We start from the raw sequence: 26,204 nt of genomic DNA, 5'->3' as shown, positions 1-26,204 counted from the left end.
GTCGAAGCCCCGGGACTCAAACAGTCATCATGGGCTAAATCTGGTAGCTAGATTATAATTTTGCCAGCATAAAATTTCTTTTCTAATCTACAGTCTCAGGGTCGCTAATCTTATTGCCCGAAATTTTTGTCCAATAATTTACCGGACTGACTCTACTGCCTACGGTTTATAGATTGGACCGATTAAAGCCTGCTGATACTGCTAGAATTCAGCCACTATCAAATCAAACATGCGACTGAAATTTTGGAACTCTGTAAAAATTTTGGACAAAAAAATCTTGGAGCAGAAAAAGCAAACCAAAACAACGTTAGTATTGACTATAGGGACAGTGATTATAAGGATATATTGTTTTTATTGTATTCATATTCGTGAAATTTTTCAATCTGCAGACTTACAGTGAGGAGTCAGTGAGGCTGGAACTTCAATTTTTTGAGGATTACAATTTCACCAGTTTTTTAGCGATTTTTGCCTCGCTAACCTCTTTACCTTAAGGTAGCAACTCCAGAAGATTTTTCAAATTTTAATTTTTTTCAAAACCTATCCTGTCTTGTAGAGCTTTGAAAAAGAAAGAAAATGAGGGGTCATAGGCCTCCAGAGGATAAGTGGTTGTAAAGTTAAAGATATTAATATATATATTACTAAAAATGTCAAAAAAAAGGTTTAGGAAATTAGCTTGGAAAAATTCGAAAAATGTGTCAAAAAGAAAAAAAAGAAATTTTCCAGTCATGCTTCTTTAATTTTGCATATCTTTTTTTCTAGTGTAGCTAGAGACCTGCTGAAATTTGGAAGGAGAATTCTTTGATGGTGTTAGAATATTATTATATAAAAATATTCGTAAAATATTTACCGTCAACTGCTCCAACTTGGGACTATCTTACGCAACATGGGACGGCCATTCCACCACCATTTCACCGAACCTCCAAAGTCATTTGATTTGAGTTCAATGAACCGCGTATTAAAAAATACACGATTTCTCTTTCACACCGAGTAGGCTTTTAAATCAAAATATGAAAAAAATCCGTAGTGGAAAACACACGCGAATGTGAGCGTTTGACGTCGATCGGGCAGCAAGTTACACACTCGCTATTTGTTAATCTCATCAGGCGGTAGGCGGTTAGGCGGCGGGCGGTTAGGCGGCGGGCGGTTAGGCGGCGGGCGTTCTCTAATTCTCCATTCGGCGTCCGGTCATTTTAAATGAAAACAAAAGTTAAATAGGGCGCGCTATCAATGAAAGTTATCGTGACATGAAAGTATGATTGATAAACTTGGTGGAGTTATCAAAACAAATTTGTTGTCAAAGAGATTTAACAGTAAGTGAAAATACAGGCCAGATATATATTATTCGCTGACGATTCTTACCTGTACCGGAAAATAATGTCATCCAAAGACGCAGAACAACTGCAAAATGATTTAAATAAACTCGTTCTTTGGGAGCAAAAATGGTCAATGGAATTTCATCCAGAAAAGTGCAAGCTGTTGAGGATAACAAACAAACGTAAGATCATCAACGCTGATTATCAAATCCATGGAAAAGAGATTGAGAAAGTTGATAAAGCGAAATACCTTGGTGTGACATTGCAAAAAGGTCTGTTGTGGAATACACATGTATCAAATATCTGTGCAAAAGCAAACAATACCAGGTTCTTCCTACAGCGAAATCTTGTCAAGAGTAACCCAGAAATGCGGCTTAAATGCTTTAAAATCTTTGTAAGACTAAAATTAGAGTATGCATCAACTGTTTGGGACCCAGCTGGAAATGAAACTTTAAAAGCTAAAATTGAAATGGTTCAGAGAAAGAGTTTGCGCTGGATCTACAGCTCGTGGCAACAGACTGTAAGCCCAACAATGTTAAGAAGAAAAGCTGACCTTGAAACTCTAGACGAACGTAGATGCAGAGCTCGGGTAAAAATGCTACACGAAATATATCATTCAACAAAACAGGTAAATAGAGAAATGATACCAATAAAGCAAAGATGTGCTAATACAAAGTTTAACCCTATCCAAAGCAGGATAAAGATATACGCAAACTCTTTTACACCGAATACGGTGGGGCTCTGGAACAAATTACCAACAAAATTGACAAACATAAAAGACCTGGATGTTTTTAAGAAAGAAATGGATAAAATATCAATTAGCGATTTTTAATCCTATTAAAATATTCAAAATTTTAAACATTATCTTATTTATTTTTACCCACAATTGCGAATATAAACCTTTGTCAAGCTCTAACAAATTCACAACTCACTTCAGCTTTTCTCAACTTCTCGAGTTTACTTTCCTTCGACTAACTATCATGCCAGATTACACCCTTTCCAATATACCGTGAGAGGTCCTAAAGCCGACAGCCCAGCTTAAAGCCGATGGGGTCTTTCAAAGATACAAACTAAAATAAAAACAAACCTTTCGCTGTGACGCAACGAAGATACCAAAGTGTCAACTAAACTGAGAGATTTGATACATTGAACCAATTGAACCAAATAACAATAATTGCTTCTTATAAAAAAACATATTTTTTTATTGCAATATGCACAACGTCATAAATGACAACAGTAGTAACAGCATCATAAAAAGTAACGAGATGTTTTGATTTTCCAAAGCACACGAAAATATAAAAGAGGTCTGTGTACGAGCGTGCTCATTTTGAAACGTTACGTAATCAAGCCTGGTTTCTATTACTTTACACTGGCACTTGGCTTGATTGCGGGGTCAGGACTTTGTGTAAGGATACATATAGACGACGTATATTACATTATATTATATATTACATGATAAGAATACAAATAGACGACGTATATTACAATTATTATGTATTACATGACACCTTGCTCCTATTCTAGTAAAGATAATATATGTCGTCAAAGAGTACACTTAAATGAAGAGCTATCCGATTGCGGGCCTTCCGTAAATAAACATCCGGACTTATCGGTGGTAAAGAGGGCGTTGATAGTTGCCGCCTCATTGATTCAATGTTTGTTATTCAAATTAGTGCTACCGCCAGCTACCGCATCCGCCCTTTTTTCAACTTCGCGCCATTTTTACAATTTAGTCTGTTTGTTTCTTGATGGAAACCAGTCCAAGTTGTTACGTATTTTTCCCGCACAAGTCACTTTTATTATAAAACTGTCATCGTTTTAAACATGAGCAACTGATCCAGAATAAAAAGGTAATTATTTTTACAACTCGCACTTTTTAATTACATTAAATTGACATCTTGACATTACAGCTATCTTGTTAGATGTTTTGTTTCGAGAGTTCTAGCAATAGTTTATCGTTCAACTTGGAGAGGGAATGTTTGTAAACATAGAATTTTTTTTCATAACAGTTATTTGGGGTGTCGGAATTAAGCTGGGCTGTCGGCTTTAGGACCTCTCACGGTACTGAGCCACGGAGGTAACATAGTGTCCTCCCCCCCCCTTTATAAAGGGGGGGGATTCTGATTTTGGCCCTTTTTTCAAAGTATGGGGGAAAATGAAAAATTTGAAATTTGCTGGGGGAAAATAAAGAGGGGGGAAAACCATAGATTTAGGAGATTTTGACTGGGGGAACTTCACTGATCTCAAGGTGATCTTGTTGCAAAACCTGTTTAAGCAATAAAATCAGCAAATCTTTTGGGATAAACCAACTTTTCAATACAATTTCATTTTTCCAGCACTTTCAAGGCTATTTTTTCAAGCTTTCCAAAATTTCAAACTTGATTTAAGGCATTTTTATGTTAACCATATGGGGGAACCGCAAAATCTTCAAATAGCTGGGGGAATTCAAAAAAGAGGGGGGAACCGAAAAATTTTGAAATATGGTGGGGGAAATAAAAGAGGGGGGAATGGAGAAAAATTTTGATTTTTAGCGGGGGAAACCAACCCAGGAGGACACTATGGGTAATGTTTTTAGATTAGAGGCTAATATTTTTATCTAGATCTTTATATGTACATAATAAATTGATTTTTACTATTTATTACTTATTATTTTATTATTTCTATATTTATATATTATAAATTTAGGCTACATTCTTAATAGTTTTCATTTTATTAATCATATTTTTTGTTACATTGGCGAGAATAACTTTGTATAAAGTTTTTGCTAATCAAATAATAGAAATAGAAATAGAAATAGAAATCAACAAGTCCCATGTTGCGTAAAAGTAAGATAGTCCCAAGTTGGAGCAGTTGACGGTAGTATATTTATCAAAATAACGAAAGATATATCTTTTTTTGAAAAAAGAAGAGACATTGCATTGTTTATTTTTGTTTTTGAAGAAAAGTAGCTTGGAAAAGGTTGAAATGAGTCAAAAGGGAGGTAGGACCCATTTTCAAGGGGCCTCTGGAAATGGAGGAACAAAAAGTTATAAGTAAAGAATAAGTTTTTCTGAAAGGAGAAACCCCAAATCAAAAGAAAATCCATTTTGGCAGAAATAAAAACTTTTTTTGGGACATTCCCATGCTAAAGAAGCAAAAAAGTGAAAAAACTACATGAAAATGAAAGAACTAGAATTAGCGATTGTGATTTTTGAATTCCACACCCTTTTTCTGATAAACATACAAAGTTTCAGCCTCCAACTATTTGTTCCTCCATTTCCAGAAACATTTGTTCATCAACAGTTGCAACTATTTTTTCTCCCACGGAATTCAAATTCTTAAATGTTGCAAAAACGTTCTGCAATTTACCAATTTGCCGTCTAGCCCGTGTCCACAGTGTTATATACCGCTGGAAAGCTAAGATCACAGGCTTTCTTTTAGTAAAAAACGGAACCCTTTAACATACATAGAACAAAAGTTAGAAGGGTTCAAAGTTCACAGAAAAATGAAACATTTGGTTTGACGTCAACAAAAGTTGCATGACTTCTGGAGTCGCTACTTAAGGAAGATCGAAATTAGAGTTTTTCAGCGTTTTTCAGAAATTTTTTCATCTTCACAGGATCGATTCTCAACAACAAAATACATCTTTTGGTCTTTGGGTTTGTTTCTGACGTTTTTCCTTCAAAGAATATTGATCACTTTCCTTTTCCCCTTGAGCGCTTGCGCAAAAACATGATTAGCTCGCGTTTTCGTGCGGGCGAATAAAGATGAGGCGGCAATCTTGCACTGAGGGTGCTACTTAGTTTCCAAACATGGGGGTATTCCAAATTATAAACTATTTCGTTTTGTAAGTGTTTATTTTCTGCTGAGAGATACAAATAGTATATTGAATATTATTAACTTATTTACTTAAGTATTTTTGAGCACAAATTTAAATTTATGGTTTAATAAAAAACAAATGATAACAGTTCTGTTTATTCCTCAAACCCCCGGGAAAAGTTTTTTTGCCGACTTAGCTTTTTTACAAATCTCGGAAAAGAACTCCCATAGGAATTCCGATACCTAACCCTGACATACTGACAATTTCTTCTGTAGTGTATTTTGGTTTATAATTTGAAGATATTTTTGTTTGGTTTTGCAATTTTTTAACGATGCGCAGTTTTGTTCTTGGGCTTCCTCTTACGCCCCAGTTGAAGTCTTTATTGCTATTGTCTTTGTTAAGTTTCTTCGCTTGTTCGTGCATCTCCTTTATCTTTTTCTGTTCGTTGATTGTAAAATCTTCCGTGATAGTTACCTGAAAGAAACAAGTTTCTTTCAGCATGTATAAATTCTTCATGATAAGATCTTTGTCATGCTGACTTTGAAGGGTGACTTTAAGAGGACGGCCATTCTTTGTTTTTCTGTTTCCTAATCTGTGGTGAGTAACATTTATTTCTGGAACATTGATGTCCTCCAGGAGTTCTCGGAACCAAATTATGTCATATTTTACTCCATTTTCTTCTTCTTCCTTATCTGGGCCTGAATATTCGAGAAATCCGTGAACGATGATATTCAGTTTCCTTCCTAGAGTCTCTGTCTCTCTTTTCACTTTCTTTCCTTCCGTTTTTGTTCTTCGGCAAATCTTAAGTCTTCTCTGTGCTTCTTAGTAATTTCGGCGTATGTTTTCTTTGATGTCTCCGTCATTATTTCTGTTGTCTGCTTAATTTCCTCCTTTATCATGCTTCTTGTCTTTTCCTCCATTTCTTGTTATTTTCCTGCCAGAAAGGTTTTGAGATCATTTTTGATGGAATCGCGGGTTTTGGTGTTGGTGTTGACCTCGTTGTTCAGTTTTTGTATGACGTCGTCTTTCTTTTTAAGTTCATTTTGCATCATATGTTGAGTGTTTTTGCCCACTTTATTTCTTAGGTTCTTCATTATTCGGACACAGTTTGAACATAAGTAATGATCGTTATAGGATGTCATGAATATTTGTAGTTGATACAAAGGTAGCTGTGTGCACTCATAATGAACTGATCTTTTACATTTTTTGCATGTTAAGCTATCCAGGTCTTTGTCATTGCTACATCTTGACGGCGTGCAAGCTTGAGGTGGTGAAGCTGCTTCGAAAGGCTGATCTTTATCCATTTTGATGTTATTTTCATGAAATTTGATGTTTTGATTTGTTTTCAGCCATTTTTTCTTTAGGGGCATTTGTACCTTGAGACTTAACACTTAGAATCCCGTAGGGACCTTTGTTGTAGGGGCATCGCTAGATCGTTAAATACCGTAAGTTGGTCTAATATCGACATCCCTCGTCTAATTCCAACACCCTTCTTTAGAGAAAGTAATAATATGAAAGCTTGAATCACTGATCAGCGCTGATTGAAAAAGGATTATTCCTCTCTGACCACTAAGCAAAGAAAAACAGTTTCAACCTTCCTATAAATTTCAGCTGATAAAAAGGGTGTTGGAATTAGAGGAGGGGTGTCGACATTAGACCAAGTTACGTTAGCTTTGTTAAGTTAAGCCTTGACAAAGGAATAGTCCCAAACGAACTGAAACAAAGCACAATTACACCAATCCATAAAGGGGGTAGCAGATCACTGGCAGTAAACTACAGACCAGTAGCACTTACATCACATGTCATAAAAATATTTGAAAAAATACTTAGATCACATATAGTAAAACATATGGATATAAATAATCTGTTCAATCCAAGCCAACTTGGCTGCAGAAGTGGACGCTCATGTCTAAGTCAATTGCTTGAACAATATCACTTGAATATACTTGACGAAGAAGCAAATGCAGATGTTGTCTACCTAGATTTCTCGTAAGCCTTCAATAAAGTTGACCATGCATGCAATTGTCCTACACAAGATAAAACAACTAGGAATTGATGGAAAAATACTACAATGGCTCAATTCCTTTCTTACAGGAAGAAAGCCAGTCAGTGCTTGTAAATGGTGTGAAGTCAAAACCACAAGATGTCTTATCAGGAGTCCCTCAAGGAAGTGTCCTGGGGCCTTTGATCTTTCTTATACTCATTGGCGATATTGACAAAGATATCTTAAACAGCTTTTTGAAGTCCTTTGCTGATGACACCCATGCAACAAAACAAGTCAAGACAATTGAAGATGTTGCCTTACTGCAATCTGACTTAGAGAAAATTTACAAATGGACAGACGACAATAACATGAAACTTAACGACATAAAATTTGAACTGTTGAGATATGGTCAAAATCAATTTATCAAGAACCAAACAAACTATACATCACCATCAGGCAATATCATTGAAAGCAAAAATGTTGTAAAAGATTTGGGAATCCTGACGAGTAACGATTGCTTGTTTAAAGAAAAAGTAATTTCAACCATTCAAAAAGCAAAAAATTTAACTTCATGGATACTGCAAACTTTTTCATTGCAGTCATTTGAATGTATGACTACACTCTACAAATCGTTGGTGATACTGATACCAATTTTAGAATATTGCTCCGTTTAGTCCAAATACTGTTGGTCTCATTCAGAGACTTGAAGACATTCAAAAATCCTTTCTTAGAAGGATGAAAGGCACCTCAAACAATTATTGGGAGTGTCTCAAGCAATCCAAAATCTATTTCCTTCAATGAAGAAGGGAACGCTATCGCATCATCTATGTTTGGAAGTTGTTAGAAGGATAGTACCTAACGTGAATAGCAGTATAAAAGCTTACGAAAATCCCCGGCTCGGCCAGCTGTGCTAACTGTCTATCTCCAAGAATCAAACATCCAAGCTTAGAGATTGCACTCTTTCTGCACAAGGTGCAAAACTATTCAATGCAATGACAACGGTTCCACCTTCCATCAACGAGCAATTCAATCCTTATCCACAGAGCTATTTAAATCAAAACTCAACGAATCAGAAAGTAAAATATTTCTCAAAAACCAATGTAAGATCAAAACGAGAAAAAGGAATTCCTTTCGTAGTAGAGTAGTTGAAAGTGAAATGAATGGAAAATCGTCTTTAGCTTTCCTGGGACCTAAAATCTGGGCTACCCTTCCCGATGACTTTAAAAAACTTAAAAACCTAGATGAATTTAAAAAAGAAATCAAGCAATGGAGGCCCACTACTTGTCCTTGCCGAAACTGTCGCACTTTTATCCATGGCGTTGGTTTCATTGATTGAATTTAAATTAATTTGTAAATAATAGTTGATCTTGAGTATCAACATTCTAGATAGATTTGTAATTAATAGTTGATATTGATTAGCCTCGAGCTAAGTACACATTGTACTACTTTGCATCAACTTTAAAGAAAAGAAACATAAACATAAACATAAACAAAGAGCATAAGAAACTTAAAAACACTTCAACTGAAAAATTTAAAAATGCCCTTGACACTCACGTAAAGTCGATCCCGGATGAACCCCAAATTCATGGATATTCTGGGTGCAGGAGAGCTAATTCAAATTCAATACTTGACATGAAAAATATCTGCCGAGATTCTTTTTCCCTTGAGAGATTGATCAAACAGGCGTGGTTCACCAAGAATCTTACCTGAGCACTTTGCTCGAAAACCTACACAAGTAAGTAAGTAACAAGTAAGTAAGGTCTGTGAATTACATGCTATAAGTATTTGTGAATGACAACATTCTGTGTGTCTTGTTGGTGCAATCAAATTAGTTAAGCATTGGGTTTGTAAACCAAGGTTGCTTGCATTTGGTGGTTCGCGAGCTGCCAAGGCAGGTAGGAGCAGGTAGGAGACCTATTGTATGGGCAAATTTCAGAAAATACTTAGAAAACAGTTAGTTATAGAAACACTTGAAAAAGTTAGAAAATCAGGATAGAAGATATAGGAAAGTAGAAAAAAGGGGGAAAATAAGAGACAATGCATCCTGGAGTATGATATCATTTGCCAACCCGTCAGTTGAAGGTATCAGCTGACCTGAAAGTTATATCCAGAATGTGTCATCCGAATAAATCGAACGCTGAATCAATTGAACACATAGAAAGCAATCGAATCGTAATCGAATAATATTACCCAGAATTTGGAGTTTGATTGGGTCGATTATGTTTGATTACGTTCGATTGATTCAATTGTATTCACTCCCTCACTTTAATCATAGTCATTATAAAAAAACCCCGGTCTGGAAGGCTTTTGTTTCTTTCTATTGTTAACAGTTAGAGCTTGTGTTCGCAAATCGACTTTATTTTGCATACTTTTTGATCATATGATTGAAATTTAGACCAATCCCGAAAGGAGAATTTGGTAACGTGATCAAAAAGTATGCAAATCGCAACTTGCCTTTTATTTATAACAAAAGAAAATTCGACAATAAAGCTAAAACAATACATTGCCAGACCAGTGTTTTTTTATAATGACTATGCTTTAATCGCTCTTGTGCCGTACTTGTGCGCTCGCTCTTATCTTATTTTTCAATGGCATGGGCCAATTTAATTGCAATCAAACTTAACTTCAAACATTATCATAATCAAACATAATCTAAAACGTAAAAGCTCAATCAAACATAATTGACAATCAATCAAACCAATCGAACGCCATTCAAATGCAATCAAACATAATCAAAGATTACCAAGGAATCGGTCGTTCGATTGTGTTTGATTACATTTGATTGGTTTGATTGTTTGATTAGGATTTTTGGTCCAACTTGTTCAATTGACACCGTCTGGTTATAAATTATAAGCGGGAATTAATCAATCGTAAAAGGGGTTACGCACAGAGAACACGAGTCTCATGTTCGCAATGTGAAAAGCTTTTATCTCCGTTATATTTTAAAATTGAGTTCTTCCGTAAAACAATGAAACGTGTGATTAAAGAAAAAATGGCGGGTGAAGTGAAGGGTGAAATTGGATAAAATTCTCGGAAAATTAGGAAAAATTATCAGTCGGTCGGACGACGCGAACACAAGTTATTTGTGATTGTGGCCTTATTGAAATCGGTTTCTCATTGCGCTCCAAGAGATTCTATCAATGATAACGAGCAAACCAATGAAGGGTCAATCATTGCTTTTAAATTCATCCCAAACTCGAGATATCAGATTTTTCAGATGTGAAATTTATCGTCAAATTTTTTGAAAATTTTCAATCTTTTACTCACCAGAAAGGCACAGCTTTTTATCTTTTAACTGTTTTTCTGTTGTGTTTCATTTTGAAAATAATTAAAATACCTTAAGGAAAGAAATTTTGGCGTGAACTGAATTTGGCGGATTTGGTCAAAATCTGCCAAATTAAGTTCCCGCCAAATTAAATTTTTTCCGTCATCCACCAAATTAAATTCCCGCCAAAATTAAATTGCTCTATTTATTCCCCCCAAATGTGTGCTATATCAGGCCTTAAAACAGGTTTTTCCTTTTTTAATGGCGTTTTTTGGACAAAAATATCCTTCATCTGCCAACTTAAATTCCCGCCAAATTTAATTTTTCAAGTTAACCGCCAAATTAAATCCCCGCCAAAATTTCTTCCTTTAGGGTAAATAATTACAATCAATCAGAGTGTAAAAAGTATATTAAGACTAGCCTACAAAAAATATGCTCGTGCAGCAAATACCAGATGCACCAAAAAAAGTATATAGGTTTCTCAAGATATCGTAAGCTCACAGTTAAAGATTTTTTGTTAATTTGTTAATTACCACTAATTAAATAACAGTCAAATACTGCCTAAAATGATTTTCAATTGCTAACTGGCTGATTTAAGGTTTCTGAAGCACAAATTTTCTGCAGAAAGCAAAATCTTCCATTCAAAAGTTTTTATAAATTCTGGTTATATAGCTTTAAAACACAAAGAAGCAAACCAAAATTTAAGAAATTCATCAAATTAGCATTTTTTAAGAAGAAATTGTTGCATTGTTAATCCTTTGCAAAATTAAAAACCCATTTTCCTGTGGAAATAATTGACGTATTTTGGTTTTTCGGGACCCTTGGGGCATAAGGTATCTATTGACTGCAAAAAATCCAAAATTTGTGAATTGACTGTTGACAAAATTAGGGGTAAAGGAACCCAATGACGTCACTGGTTTGGGAAAAACTTCAAAAAGTGAAATTATGATTTTGCCCCATTTTTGAGGTATGGGGGATTTTGACCCCAATCAAATACTTCACTGATCTCCAGGTCATCTCATAGAAGACCTGTTTAATTAAGCAATAAAATCAGCAAACCTTACTTGAACCAAACCAATTTTTCAATACAACTTCATTTTCAAGCAGTTTCAAGGCTATATTTTCAAGCTTTCCAAAACTTTAAACTTGATTTAAGGTATTTTTATATTAACCATATGGGGGAACCACATAATCGTTAAGGATAAAAAAGAGGGGGGAATTGAGAAAAATTTGGATTTTTAGTAAGGGGAACCAACCCAGGAGGACACTTTGATCTAATTTACTGGTTCTATAAAAAAAGCTGTAAACGTCTTAGTTCTTTTATTTCTCTTACAAAGATGTATTTCCCTGATTTCTTTTAGTATTTCTTTTAAAAATCTTTCTATAAAAGGTAAAAAAGTAGCACTTAGTATTGATTTCCTTGATTTTCTACTTAACACCACCCTATATGTCACTTAGTACCATCAAGCACTTACCTATTTCTGAAAGTTTTGCAGTAAACGGCGAAATATATTGATTGCACTAACTGCTTGATCCCTACTGGTGGCACCCTCACCTACCTTTGGATAGATAACTATAGAAAGAGGAGCTTTCAAGTGACCTTTGACTGTGGTTGCAGACCAAACTTTTACTTATGCCAAATAGGTGGTGGATGGATATAGAGATGGTCTATTGTAACTTTTTCATCCATAGATTAGAATAATCAAAATAATGGCATCAACAACAAAATCTCAAGAATGCTTTGTTGCTTTACGAAAAATATTCAAATTTGATGATTACAAGTCAGGCTTACAAGCTCAGGCTGTGAAAAAGATAGCTACAGGTAAAGGTCTATTTGAAATGGAGGGTGATTTTTTTTCTAAAGGGTTTTAGTGCATCTTGTATGCACCAAATTCAACTCTATAATTATAATTACGATTTTTACGATTTTTAATTTTCTTTTCAGGGGAGAAAGATGTTTTCATTATTTTTCCAACTGGATCTGGAAAAAGTTTATGTTATCAACTTCCTGCAGTCATACAGGAAAAAGTGACAATTGTATTCAGTCCTCTGTTAGCTCTTATCAGTGATCAAATATCAGCACTTCAACAACTTGGCATCAATGCTCGAGCCTTAAATTCACAAGTTACGCCACGTACTAAAGACCTCATCATAAAGGATCTCGCAAGTAAAAGTCCTAAAATCAGATTATTATATACAACTCCTGAACAAGCTGCTACTAATAACTTCAGAGAAATGTTGAGAGGCTTAAAACGTAATAAGAGACTTGGATTTTTTGTTGTTGATGAAGCACATTGTGTATCACAATGGGGACATGATTTCCGCCCACAATATTTAAAACTGGGAAAATTAAGAAAAGATTTCCCAGAAACTCAATGGATTGCACTTACTGCAACAGCGACGAAACGTGTACAGGATGATGTCATTAGGACACTGGCTTTGAAGCAACCAGTTAGTCTATATAGAGCAGAAACATTTCGGACAAATCTCTTCTATGATGTTAGGTAAGTGTACATTCAACACATGATGTTGTTGCTGTTCTAGACAATTTACTTAAGCATGAAGAACACGTCATTGTGGGCCTAAAATGTTGCCCTAGAAGTTAAAATGATAATTTCCTACTAACATGTATGACAATTTTTTTTATTTTCTCAGTCATTTTATCTTCATCTCCGGGTCTTTTCTTTTCAGGTTCAAAGAGTTATTAGATGAACCAGTAGAGGATTTGAGCACCTTTTTGAAAAAGGGTTTGGAAATGTCTCATGATGGAGTAAGGTTTCGTATATAACAGTCCCTTATTCAGTACCTACTCTCTAATCCATAAAAGACGCCAGCACAAATGTTTTGGCCCCCTTTGTCCAAATTTGTTTGTAAACTGAAATAGAACCCCAAGACAAAAAAAACATCTCCACAGATTAAAGAAAACTTCTTCCTATATCACTCCCTCCCAAAACCCTTTTATGGAAGGCCAATAATGTTTTACTATAAACATTTTTATAAAAATCGCACCTATATATCATTATCTAGGCTCAAGTGTGGGAAAAATTTAGGCATTTGGTGAGCATTACTTAGAGCCTGCAAAAAATATAAGTTACTCACCCTCGACCTTATCTCCAAGCCTGTTTTATTTTTGTATGCTTATAAAAAACATGTATTAAATGTTTTTGTATGCTTGGTGACACTTATTTGTTGAAAATTTAAAGATCTCTTTTTCAAATAATAACTATTTCTATTCATACAATTTTTTAGGATAAACCATGTGCAATTGTTTATTGTCGAACAAGAGATGATTGTCGGACATTGGCAGATAAATTATATCAACGAGGAATCAAAGCTCAACCTTATCATGCAGGTTATTATTTTTCACTTATCTTTTCGTGCCAGTCTTTTTCAAGAGTTTCTTCCAGTGTCCAAGCTAAAATACACTGGAAATTGTTTCTTAAAAGTAGTGAGTTATGATTTTTACTTTCCAACGTGTATTTGTTTAGCTTTACCACGAGCAAAACGACAAGAGGTCCAAACACAATTTATGACAGGATTTGTTGAAGTGATTGTTGCAACTATCAGCTTTGGGATGGGCATTGATAAACCAAATGTCAGGTGATTCAATGACACTTTTATTTTCTGAGTGTCTACTCTCAAACCATACTATGCAACACCTCAGCTCATAATTGAATTTAGCCTGGATATCCAAGCTCAAAATTTTAGAAAAAATAAGTTTTACCTCAGCCAAACAAAGTTCTAAAATTATAGAGCTTGGTTCACCTAGAAATCAGGTGAACCCCTGTTGACAGATTTCCCCGCATGAATCCCATGGCTGCAAATAAATATATGCACATAATGACATGCATAATTTCAAGATGGTACCCCAGCAGTGATAAATCAATTTAGAATGGCAGCCTTGACCATAAAATACAGACAGTGTGGTGGAAAGTCTGTTAGACAGAAAAAGTGCAAAGTGAATTTTGGAGAAAAAAATTATCAAAACAAATCTTCCAACCCAAAACAGCACTACAAAATTGGCAAACAGAAAAGAAGAATTGAAGCAAAATAAAGATATACCTTTAGTTCTTTACACGATGCAACCAAGTCATTAAGATTAAAAAGATTAAAACAACAAGAATATCTAAGCAAGTATGAAAAGAAAACAACCAGAATATCTAAAAATTCCCATGGGTTGATCTTCCCACTTCTTCCCTACCATTATTGTTATTTTTATTTGGATGCGTGGTCAAACACCCAAGGGAGATAATTAGGCATTCTATTGTTATTTGCTTCGAAGAAGAAAAACCAGGGAGATTTGCAAAGCAGCATACACGCCTTGCTGATCGCCCGCGCGATCCATCCAAATACTTAGGCGGACACTTCAAGTCGGCTCGCATAATTACTTATACGCGCACCACCATTCAGATCTCTGATTCGCTTGGACCCAACCAATCAGAATATTCGCATAATCATCCTCGGATCAGAATGCAGACGATCTAGGTAAACCAGACCGTAAACATAAGAAATATCAAAATCAAAAAAAAGTTTACGGGCTGGATATCCAGGCTAAATTGAATCATGAAAAGATTGCTTGTAGCTAAGAAAAATTAAAATTCCCTTCAATAGGTTCTCTCATTTGAATTTCTGAATAAATGTTTGTTTATTTCCAGATGCGTTGCACATTGGTCAGTTCCCCAGTCACTTGAAGCATATTACCAAGAATCTGGTCGTGCTGGACGTGATCGGAAACCTGCGTTCTGTCGTCTATATTTTGAAAAGTAAGCCTAAAATCCTGTTCCAAAAACGTTGACATTTGAAGTACGCACATTTTGAAACATTCCTCTCGAAAGTAGAAAATATACAATGAAAACCTCGTTGAAAAAGCTTTTAAATCTTTTAATGGAAATTTTTATTCTAATTAGTATTTCTTTTCATTCTATTTTACCTTATTAAAGAGACATGTACCAAAGAGTGCGAGGTACCATTTTTTGGAAAAGAGTCAGCAACTTTGTTTTTTGACCTTTGACATCATTTTTATCTTTAAATTGTGCTTTAACCCCCCCCCGACATTTGGGGGGGGGGGCGAAAACTGGGAGCTAAAATACAGCCAAATATATGGGGGGGCCTGATATGTTTGGGGGGGGGCTGGAATTTCAATGGCAAGGCCATTTATATCACCACATTTTTATTCAAAGTACAGTCTATTGATTCTGTTTGTTTTCACTTGTGTCTACCATCTTGAATTAACCATTATAGTCAATAGAATAGAAATGTGGTTTTCCTAAAAACTATATTAAATCAACAAATATTTTATACTAGGTATAGGACTGGGGGCTGCTTAAAAAACTTTTAATATTTGGGGAGACCTAAATCTTTGGGGGGCTATTTTTTGCCTGGGACCTAGACCTAGGCTGATCCTCTGGATACAACATTTCCTTTCCGAAGATGAAGGTATTAGATCAAGGTCTGTGATTTGTATTTCTATTTGGTTATAGGCAAGAGCGTGACAATGTCAGTTTTCTAATACGTAAAGATATCGAACGCAAGCAAGAGGTAACAAATCATTTCATTTTTCTAAGGCTTGGCAATATCACAAATGAGGATTGTGTACTAAAACATCTCGTTTTTTTAATTATTTTTTCTACTTCTCTAGAAGGCGGAGAAATCTACGAGCTTCAGTGCTGAAATGTTGTCATTTGAAGCTATGGTGAAATATGCTCAAGAAATCAAGTAAGCTATCTTTTATAAAAGAAAATACACCTATCAACCTTTAAAGGGACTGTTAACGGAAATACAAGGAAAATTCTTCTCAACGACGGTGTGGATACCACAAGTAGGATTGGTCTTGTGAAAAATGTAAGATACTCTTGCATTGACGCGATAAAGTTATTCGAATGCTAAAGATTGCACTCTACGGGAAAATGTCTCTAGAGATTTGGCAGGAATGTCTTTAATTTGATTTAGTTGTAGCCTAAAAATGCTATACGCCGAGAAGAAATTTTCCTTGTAATTATTCATTACCGGTCCCCTAAAAAGCCAACCAGGGTTGATATGTGTATTGACAAACACGTTCAAATTTTAAAATGCATGATGTAACTATTGATTGATTGTTCCATTTTGATTTAGGTGTCGCCATGAAACCATTTCGAAGTACTTTGGAGATACCGGAAAACCTGAGGTTTGTCCTTTGCAAAATGTTAGAGATTCTGACGCAATTGCCACATCAATTATACTTTATTCGATTACAAATAGTACAATACGTATGATGCATCCTACAAATTTCATGATGAATTTTTAGTTATTCACAAGTTGTCAGTACAAGTTTCCGCATTTTTCAATTTCCAGTGTGACAGATTATGTGACGTTTGCAAATCACCAGCCAAGGTCACTCACCTGGTCAACGCGTTCAAAGAAACCATTTCGTTCAACTCCACAAAGATTTCGAAACCTCATTCGTCGTCAGCAAATTCTTTGTATGGAGGAGGGAAGTTCGGTGAACAGTAAGTCCAACTTTCTATTTCTTGTTCTCTCGAAATTGATGCACGGGATAAAGAAGAAGACGGATTTTCTATTTGGACTCTTCTGAATCACATGCCTCACGTCCTATGCGGCTTTAAATTTTCACGCGCCTTCAAATTTCTACGCACCTTAAGATCGTCACACGCCTTTGATGTTACTTAGATACCCATCACTCTCATGTGAAATTGTTACGCTAGTTGAGGCGCGTGAGGCGCTTAATTTAGTAGGCTCTCCTATTTGGAATCTAAATATTTTTTACATCAAAGTTCGAGTCAACTTTGAAAATGGAAAGCAAGCAATGTTTCATGATATCATGAATTTTATATTTTGTAAATATTTTTTTTCCATTAACACCTTTAGAGACGACGGAGAGATCATCTCAGGTGACGAGAGCGAAAGTGGCGATGAAAATGACGAAGAAGACAAAGAAGGAGCTCTCAATGACGTCATCAAGGACGAATTCAAAAAACGAAGAGTAACCCCTCTTTCTTGTTTTGATAACTTTTGAATTTAAAATAATGTGCAGTGTTCAAGTTCTTCTGTCCCAACTAGGACTGAAAAAAATGACAAATTCAGCAAAATTCTTCGAATTGGAACGAATTCGTTGTGTAAAAGCGATTTATTGTCTGAACGGTGTAATTTAAGTTTAAAGAAACAAATTTCTGTACACGACCATCATGCTCAGCTGCGCTACTCTTCCTATACCATTCTAATAGGTCCTTTCTGATGACAAACCCTTACAATTTCAGGGATCGAATAGTGGTGTTGAAATCATTATGGAGAAACCATCACTGGATACCAAATTAATTGAACCTCACAGTACAAAAATCCCCAAACTTCCCGTCTCCGTAAGTAGAGTTAACCACTAGATATTTTAAAGCTATAAGCAGTCGCGTGCCTTCGTGGCGGTTTTGGGATAAAGTCATTTGTAGTTTGATCTTTATATGACGACTAAAAGGAATCGTGCGAGCTCAATATTTGAATCAAATCCCCTCCATTCAGTTTGTCTAGTTCTACTACTAGTTTCGTGAATTTTTTTCTTGTTATAATCATGGTAGGATAACATTTCATAACTCGTGTTGTTTGTAGGTGAGAGAGCATTGTTTGAAACTTGTTACAAGTGCGCTCAGATCAAATGCTTCGAATGATAAAATCGAAAGGTAAGATGCGAACTAAAGTCTATTCACGTTAGTGTGCGCTCTTTTTTCTTTTACCTATAACTTTTGAAGGAATTCTTCAATCTTTATAAATTTGATATCATCGGAAAGATACTAGTGAGTGGAACAATTTGAAATAAAAAAATCTTTAAAAAAACTATAAAAATGAAGATGAAAATGAAGAAGAAAAAATGAAGATCTTGTAGAAAAGTGCTATAACTATTGAAGAATTCCTTCAAAAGTTATAGGTAAAAGAAAAAAGAGTGCACACTTATCGTGAACAGACTTTAGATGTGCATTTCACATAAACTTTTCATCAGACAAGACTTATTTATGTCCTCGCAGTAAGTTTTAGCTATGGATAGAAAGTGAATAAATATGAAATAGAAACAATGTACAGTTGACGCTCTGTAATTCGATTTTCAAGGTGAATTGGATTTTCATCTAACGTGTCGAATAGGGAGCCTCGTTTATGGGAGTTTCTTGTTGACGGTGACTTGCAATATTATCGAATAAAAGTGGAGCTTATCGAATATTAGAACGTCGAATTAGAGAGCGTCAATTGTATACAACTAATTTAGATGAACAATTTTTTATTAAACCCGCTTTCTTTTCAGTTCGTCCTTAGAGATCCAATCTCTGGCGTCAAAGATAGAACATCACATTTTCAAACGTGCGAGGCTCTGTTCCATGTATAAAAGTTACTGTTTCCAGACTGTAAGTATTTCTACATTGTAATTTACTTTGAGCAGCTGTCCTGATTTCTCTCTTTTTTTTCTTTGATTAAAGGTACAGTAAATTCAATTTAACCATTAGCTTTCTTTGACTTCGTTCAACAATTACTTTTTTGGACCTACCCCGGTGGAGGTCCTATAAATTAACCTTTGTCCATTCGTTCGTTAGTTACCAGCTTTGCTCGAGATTGGCTCATAAGTTTTTTCTGATTTTTTGCACAAAGATGTGTAACTATAAACCCTCGAATGTGACGGAGCCCGATTTTCGAAAAAAAAAATTTTGGGCAAATTTGGGCCAAAAAACTGCTAAAAAACGGGTTTTTTGGACTTTGTGAAAAATTGGATCATTAATTTTTTCTGATTTTTTGCATGAAAGTAGGTAAAAGATGGCTCAAACAGTTTTTTGTAAAAAAATTTTGTTGGTTCAAAAAACTCATGTTTATCTATAAGAATCACTATTAATAAGCATACATTAATGTTCTTAGTCAAATTACTCAATTTTTTATGTGATAGATGTTTTTTTTTGCTCACGAGGGCTTACTTTTGAAGAATATGTGTGTTTAGACATGAAATTTCGGTTGCTTGGCGTGTTTTCATAGAAAAACTGGCCAAAGTCGATATTTTTTTATAAGCACATCATCAATTACTTAGGTATTAGCTTTTCTCGAGACTGACTCTTTCATTATTTATGATTTTTTGCACAAAGATGCATAACTATAAACCCTCGAATGTGACGAAGCCCGATTTTCGAAAAAAATTGTTTTTGGGCAATTATGGGCCAAAAAACGGCTAAAAAACGGGTTTTTTGGACTTTGTGAAATATTGGATCATTGTTTTTTTCTGATTTTTTGCATTAAAGTAGGAAAAAGATGATTCAAGCAGATTTTTGTAAAAAACGAATTTTTCAGCTCAAAAAACGCATGTTTATCTATAAGAATCACTATTAAATAAGCATACATCAATGTTCTTAGCCAAATTACTCAATTTTTTGATGAGATAGATGTTCACTATTTGTGTTCTGAATGATTGTTTAATGGTCACACTCGCGTATATATCAATTATATATGTGTTAAATGCATAACCAGGTAGGTCCATAAAAGTATCACTTGTTTCAATTATTTCCAAATTTCAGGTACAAGAGATCAACAAAGCATCAAAATTAGGAGCTGTTTATAAATTCAATGAAGAAGAAGCAAAAGAAAAGGTACGTTTGGCAAAGGTTTATGTGCTGCCGAAAATGTATTACAAACATTTAGATTGAATTTTTTCATAATTCTAAGGAAGATTTCAAATTTGACCTGCATTCCGGGGGCCAGTTACTTCATTCTATTTAATTGTTTTTTCGGGGGCTTTTTAATTTAGTCTTTTGATAAAAATCTGCACAAAAGGCTTCCCAGTACTCATCGTGGTACTAAGCCTATACTTACTGTTTTTGAGTTTAATTCTCGAGAGTGTGTCTTCTGACGTCACTTTGATCTACATCTTTTGTACAAAACAAGTGACGTCATTTTCTTTATAAACTCTGAATTATCACCCAAGTGAGAGTGCATATATGTTTTGACGAGATCTTTGAATTCTGTTTCTTTTTTTGTTCAGGAAAAAGAATCAATTGGTTTCAAGAAAGCTTCCGAAATGATCGACAAGAATGTATGCCTTTTTTTAATTTTATTCCACTTCGGCCAAGTAGAATCATTTTTTCTTTGGGTCAACTAAGTAATTGATTTAAGTTCTTGCTCCATAAAGCCAAGTCCCTCGATCATTTCATGTTTGTACATTTCCAAAGTGGAGCAGGATGAAACAAATTGGATGAAACGGGGAAGTGTGCACGATTTTTTTGGAAAGAAACGAAGTGCTATCGATCAACTTTCTAAACTTATATCATCGTATCATTTTTTCAGCCAAGTAGTTCATCGAAACAAAGTGGTGATAAAAAACGAAAACAACAATCCATCAAAGAATATACATCGAAATCAGATAAAAATCGTAAAAGTAGAAGTCGCTCTCGTAGTCCCGATCGAAAATCACGTCGTCGAGGTCGGTCTCGATCGCCGTCACCGAAACGTAATTCCCGACACACGTCACCGAAAAGAAGTCGTCATAATGAAGGTAAAGAGAACCATAAAAGAAGAGATAGTCGTCGTGATAAATTTAATCGGGGTCGCTCGTCCAATGAAGATGACAGTTCACCTGAGGTTGTTATTGTTGATGAGAAACACAACGCGGTTCGTTCCTCCATCAACAATGCCATCCTTCAGGAAATGATCAATGTCGAAGATGATGACGATTTCAAGATCGACGTCCAAAAAACGGACCATCCCACCACGTCACTTCATATTAATGGTGACGTCTCAGAAACACATCACGATAACGAAAGTGAAATTGACATTATGGAGAGCACAGACTCTTACGATATAAAACGTGAATTAGAACATAATCTACATAAGGAACCTTCTTCGGTAGTCGGGTCGCCTGTCGCGCTACATATTTCGAACGATCTGAAGGAGCGACACAAACAACACCATCGGAAAGTTTCGGCGAGTTCTGCATCATCGAAGAAGAAAGAAAAAGCTCAGCGAATGTTGGATATTTTGAATAAAGGGACGGGTGTAGCGGAAACTGAAAGTCCTACAAAACCACATCATAACCATCACCAGTCACATCGTCCCGTTTCTTCCAATAAAATCTCCTCGTCATCCTCCTCCGCTCCAACGGCTGCAGGGTTGAACAAGAAAAGTGTAGCGGATACTGTTGTCCGCTATCTCACCAAATACCTCAAAGAAAAACGCATCAAAGACAAAGTAAGTGGTACCTCTCGTTTGAATAAAACTTTGATAGAAAAGGTTATATTTTTGAAAGGAGATTTTTATCTAAACTTTTGAGTCAAAAATATTATAGATCATGAAGACTAAAATCAGTTTATAAAGGGCAAAATAGTCGACTTTTCTTTTTGCAACTGAAAATATTTTGAAAAATTAATAAGTAAGCTGCTCTAATTAAGTCCAGGGTGACGGGAAAAAATCGAAATGCGTTTGTGTTTGAAATTTTGTTTTAGAAACAATGAATGGATTTTCATTAAATGTTTCTCTTCTAGAACTTATTCAAAGCGCTAGCGAAAGGAATTACATATCGTGTCATGAAGGAAGAACCCTCCAATTGTAAGTAAATTAACGATATACCCTATATGAAGAAATTTTGGCGGGAATTTAATTTGGCGGATGGCTGAAAAAGTTTTTTAAAGGGAATTTAATTTGGCGTTTGCTGAAAAATTTATCCTCAAAATGGCGTAAAATCAGCATAAAAAATGCAAAAACACCTTAAAAGAGATCATATTTTCAAAAAGTTTAATTTGGCGGATGGCGGAAAAAAGAATTTTTGGCGAGAACTTTCCGCCAAAATTTCTTCCTTTAAGGTATAATACAAATTCTAAATTCAATAGAAATAATTGTTACCATCAATTGTAGCGCGAGATACCGAGTAAAAAACATCCTTCGAAATACAATCTTTTTTTGGATTGGCTAAAGAATTCCACCTCAAAAATTGTTGTCACGTTCCCTTACACATTTTTTTTTATAAGCAACTCTAATTTTCGGGTCAAGACTGGTATGGGGTTGCTTAGCATTCTCATTTTCTGATAAATTTGCTTTGACCACCCCTGATATTATACCATATTTATGGTGAGAGCTACACTGTTCTTCGTGTGCACAGACTTGTTAAAAGCAAACTAACTTTTTTAAATGATCAATTAGGTCTATAAGATCATAAAAACGAGTGGTGAGAAAAATTTTGACCATTTTGCTGGTCCCCATGTGACGTCATCACTTTTGCTAGGGCTTGAAAATGAAAGTGAAAATTAGAAGCTTAATGAAAGATATTTATCCAAGGATTCCAAAAAATATCACAACATATACCTAGAAATCAATATTTGAGAAGCTATAAAGGAAAATAGCTAAAAAAATGACTTCATCAATGACGTCATCGGCAATTAAAAAATCATCGAAATCGTAAAATTCATTTGAAAGAGGACCTGCTTGGGAACAAAAAATATTACTACGGAAAACCTTGAATTTCACTTGATTGGAAGTTATTCCGGCTAGTTCGAAACACGGGTTACGGAGCACGGGTCACGGGGCACGGGGTGACGGAGCAGCTCTGATCAAAGTAATTCAAACAAAAAATGTTTTAACAACGCTGAAAATTATCAAAAAAATCAATTTGAAGGTGTTTTATCCACGTTTGACTATTTAAAACGTCAAAATCTAACCACGTGCTTTCCACGTGCTTTCGAAGTTTGCGTCGTGTACAACGCAGACCAGAAAACACCGCAACATATTACATACATATAATAAGCTTATATTATCAATAATACACTTTTAGTGCTATATGCATGTTATATGTTATACGTAATACGTTAATGGAAATGTGATGGATTAATATTATTTAATATTATTTATGAGAGACTGGGTTACCCAGGTTTTTATTCTATTTATTTGACGAGAGTTCGGTGTGAAGATGTTTCGGTTCACCGAGACGGATTCACACCCTATTCGACCTAGGAATAGGGAATAGTAAAATCTTATATATATAGTATGAAAAAATAAAATGTTTTCTCCTGTCAGAACTACAAACAACAAAGAGTGGCCGAATTCTTTTTCCTCTTAGAGAGACGATGTTACAATGAAAGGGTAATTAGTCCTCTCTGGGTCCCTCTGTCTTTATCCTGGCTTGGGACAGGCTGACTGTCATTTAAGACAGTCAGGCGACATTACCCCCAGCGGCCTGTACAAGATGACAACAAACTCCAGGTAGCCTGACAGGAGAAGAAAACAAAACATGAATCAACAAAGGTGTAAACACCTTAGACTCCTTTGGAGCCGACTGCACTAGACACCAGGCAGGGGACATCCTCGCACATCCTGATGTACTAGGCAAATATATATAGTATATATAAGTAATATACATATTACAATTCCCAAAACCGAGCTTTCTCAAGAAAATGATAGTACGGCTATTGTTAAATCATATCTCATTATATCCCCTCCATCACCTTGAGTATGAATATAATTTTAATGGATAATAACGTAGAAATGATGGTATTTTACAAATGTGTCAATATTTTCCACCTACCCTGATGAATTTTTAATAAAAATGACGTAATTATACTCATATCTCTAAAACCACTATCTTGCAGCATTTAATCGTTTTAAAACATGTCAATCTATATCCAGTCACATGATTAGCATCCTATTGAGTATGAAAAAACATTTTGCTGTAAATTGGTTCAGAGGCCTTATATTTCATGATTTTGACAATATTTTTGTCATTCAATATCATTTTGTCAAAATTTGTGGGTGACATATTATTTAAAAATTTTCATGATAATACTATTCGTATATAATTGTTTCAGACATACTATACTTGTAGTACGTCATGATATCGTTATATTTCTTCCGGTCTGTAATTTGTATGCCCCGTGACCCGTGCCCCGTAACCCGCGCCCTGTGACCCGTGTTTCGAACTAGCCGAAGTTATTCTGTGAAATGCGTTTGACTTGACTCTCAAGCTTTTAAAGATTCCTGGGCGTGCCCGAAGCTAACCTTTCGCAGGCAAATTTAATGAATTACAAATTAGTTGACAGGGGCTTATAAGAAGAAATTCAGATTTTTTTGTAGTAATATTTTTTGTTCACTAAATGGTCCTCTTTCAAACGAAACAACAATTTTTCGATTTTGACGATTTTTTTTATTGTCGATGACGTCATCGATGACGTCATTTTTTAAGTATTTTCCTTTAAAGCTTCTCAAATATTGATTTTCACCACCACCAAAAGTGATGACGTCACATGGAGACCAGCAAAATGGTCAAAATTTTTCTCACCACTCGTTTTTATGATCTTATAGACCTAATTGATCATTTAAAAAAGTTAGTTTGCTTTTAACAACTCTGTGCACACGAAGGATGTTTTCAGAACATAGCTCTCACTTTTTCAAGGTTAGCGTTTTATTGAGCTGATTCAACCAAAATGTGAGAATAATTTGCTAACAATTCTGATACGATGTAATCTTTTTCTCTCCAGACAAAGCACGAACGATGGAGTTGGTGACGAAATATTTCAGTGGAGATGCAAACTGCGAAACAAACATAGACCTAGAACGTGTCAAATTTGTCTAATTTTCTTGATAACTCGCTAGAACTCTTTCTTCTGTACATTTCTTTGATTCTCCTTTATCCATTTTTTTGTCACATTTTACATAATTATTGTACATTGTTTGTTGAAACCTTAGTGAGGAGAAACCCTTTAGAAATTACCATCTTCATTAAGGCCATAACGCAAAAGCCTCTGCGAGTTCTGATTCCGAGGGACTCTCGATTTTACGTTTTAGAAATTTAGTTGTATAATTTTCGTGATCTCAAAAGATATTTTTATAACCAAAACATCTCACTACTCCCGCTCTCTCTTTAACACCCTTTGCCTGATTTGAACTCGTTTTGGATTAAAATTTATTTTAATCTTCAAAAACATAAGTAGGTATCCTCTAAGGGACATTAGATCCATGTGTGTGATCTGATGACTTTTTCCTGTGACTTTCGGCTTTAAATTATCCATAGCATTATCCAGTGTGTGTGAACAAATTTCTCAAAATCTTTTATCCTGCTGAGTTTAGAATAATCAAAATAAAAGAAAATTCTTTGTTTGTAATCAAGGCAGTACTGTATTTGAAAAAAAAGATAATTGGGTCATATCAAATTATGAGGATATTCACACGGGTGTCCAGAAAAAGGAGAAAATTAAAATATAAGACATATTTTCATCCTTTCAGGATACCTTGTACATACGTTGTTTGTATGGAATGGTGTTGAATAAAAACCAACTAAATTTCAGACTCTCTTGTAAGATTTTCAATACAGTCAACCTCTGGAATGTCCGAATAAAAAGGTTAAGCCGCTTACGCTTTTGATCAATCCCTTGATTTTCAATCAAATTTTAGAAACCATTATGTAATCATCGTATAGTTTTAAGAGTCCCTTTAAATTTTTTGAATGGGCTCTTCTAGAAAAAAATTGAATATATGGGGGGTGGAATTTAACCTCTCCTCCCAAATATTGTGACTTTTGATCCCCGGACAACAGGTCTAACCCCCCAAATAGAGCAAGTTTACGCCACCAAGGCGAATTTTAAAGATTTTTCACTACCCCTGGACAATATATCCTCCCTTGTACGAACATTTTATGGATCTCACAATGGGGAGGACAATTTCTATGACTATGAATCGAAATCGCAATTGGAATAGAATACTTCTTTTCCAGGCTTTAAATATCAAGCTGGGATTGCAAGAGCCCAATTACAGGGTTGCCACGTCTGCCAGAAATGTCTGGAATTAGGTTAAAGTCTGGAAATGTCTGGAAAAGTCTGGAAAACGTCTGGAATTGGCATACCCGTCTAGGAAAGT

At 35.2% G+C, this 26,204-nt stretch overlaps 1 protein-coding gene across 1 annotated transcript; it reads left to right on the top strand.

Moving 5' to 3' along the window:
• The first annotated feature begins 12,047 nt into the window (after positions 1-12,047).
• Positions 12,048-25,195, top strand: LOC136819254 (ATP-dependent DNA helicase Q5-like). The gene is made up of 19 exons (XM_067075479.1): positions 12,048-12,183; positions 12,307-12,865; positions 13,053-13,131; positions 13,611-13,713; positions 13,850-13,961; positions 15,017-15,124; positions 15,842-15,899; positions 16,000-16,076; positions 16,473-16,524; positions 16,692-16,846; positions 17,226-17,340; positions 17,615-17,713; positions 17,955-18,025; positions 18,640-18,739; positions 19,889-19,960; positions 20,353-20,403; positions 20,655-21,554; positions 21,848-21,911; positions 24,830-25,195. Exons 1-19 carry the CDS (start codon positions 12,072-12,074, stop codon positions 24,922-24,924), a joined length of 2,982 nt encoding a protein of 993 aa, XP_066931580.1. The 5' UTR covers positions 12,048-12,071; the 3' UTR covers positions 24,925-25,195.
• The last annotated feature ends 1,009 nt before the right edge of the window (positions 25,196-26,204 follow it).

This window comes from Clytia hemisphaerica, unplaced genomic scaffold (assembly GCF_902728285.1).
Source record: "Clytia hemisphaerica strain Z4C2 unplaced genomic scaffold, Clytia hemisphaerica genome assembly, whole genome shotgun sequence".
In the NCBI taxonomy this organism is placed as follows: Eukaryota; Metazoa; Cnidaria; class Hydrozoa; order Leptothecata; family Clytiidae; genus Clytia; species Clytia hemisphaerica.
Note: the sequence above shows the minus strand (reverse complement) of the source record. Positions and strands in the feature narration are given on the sequence as shown.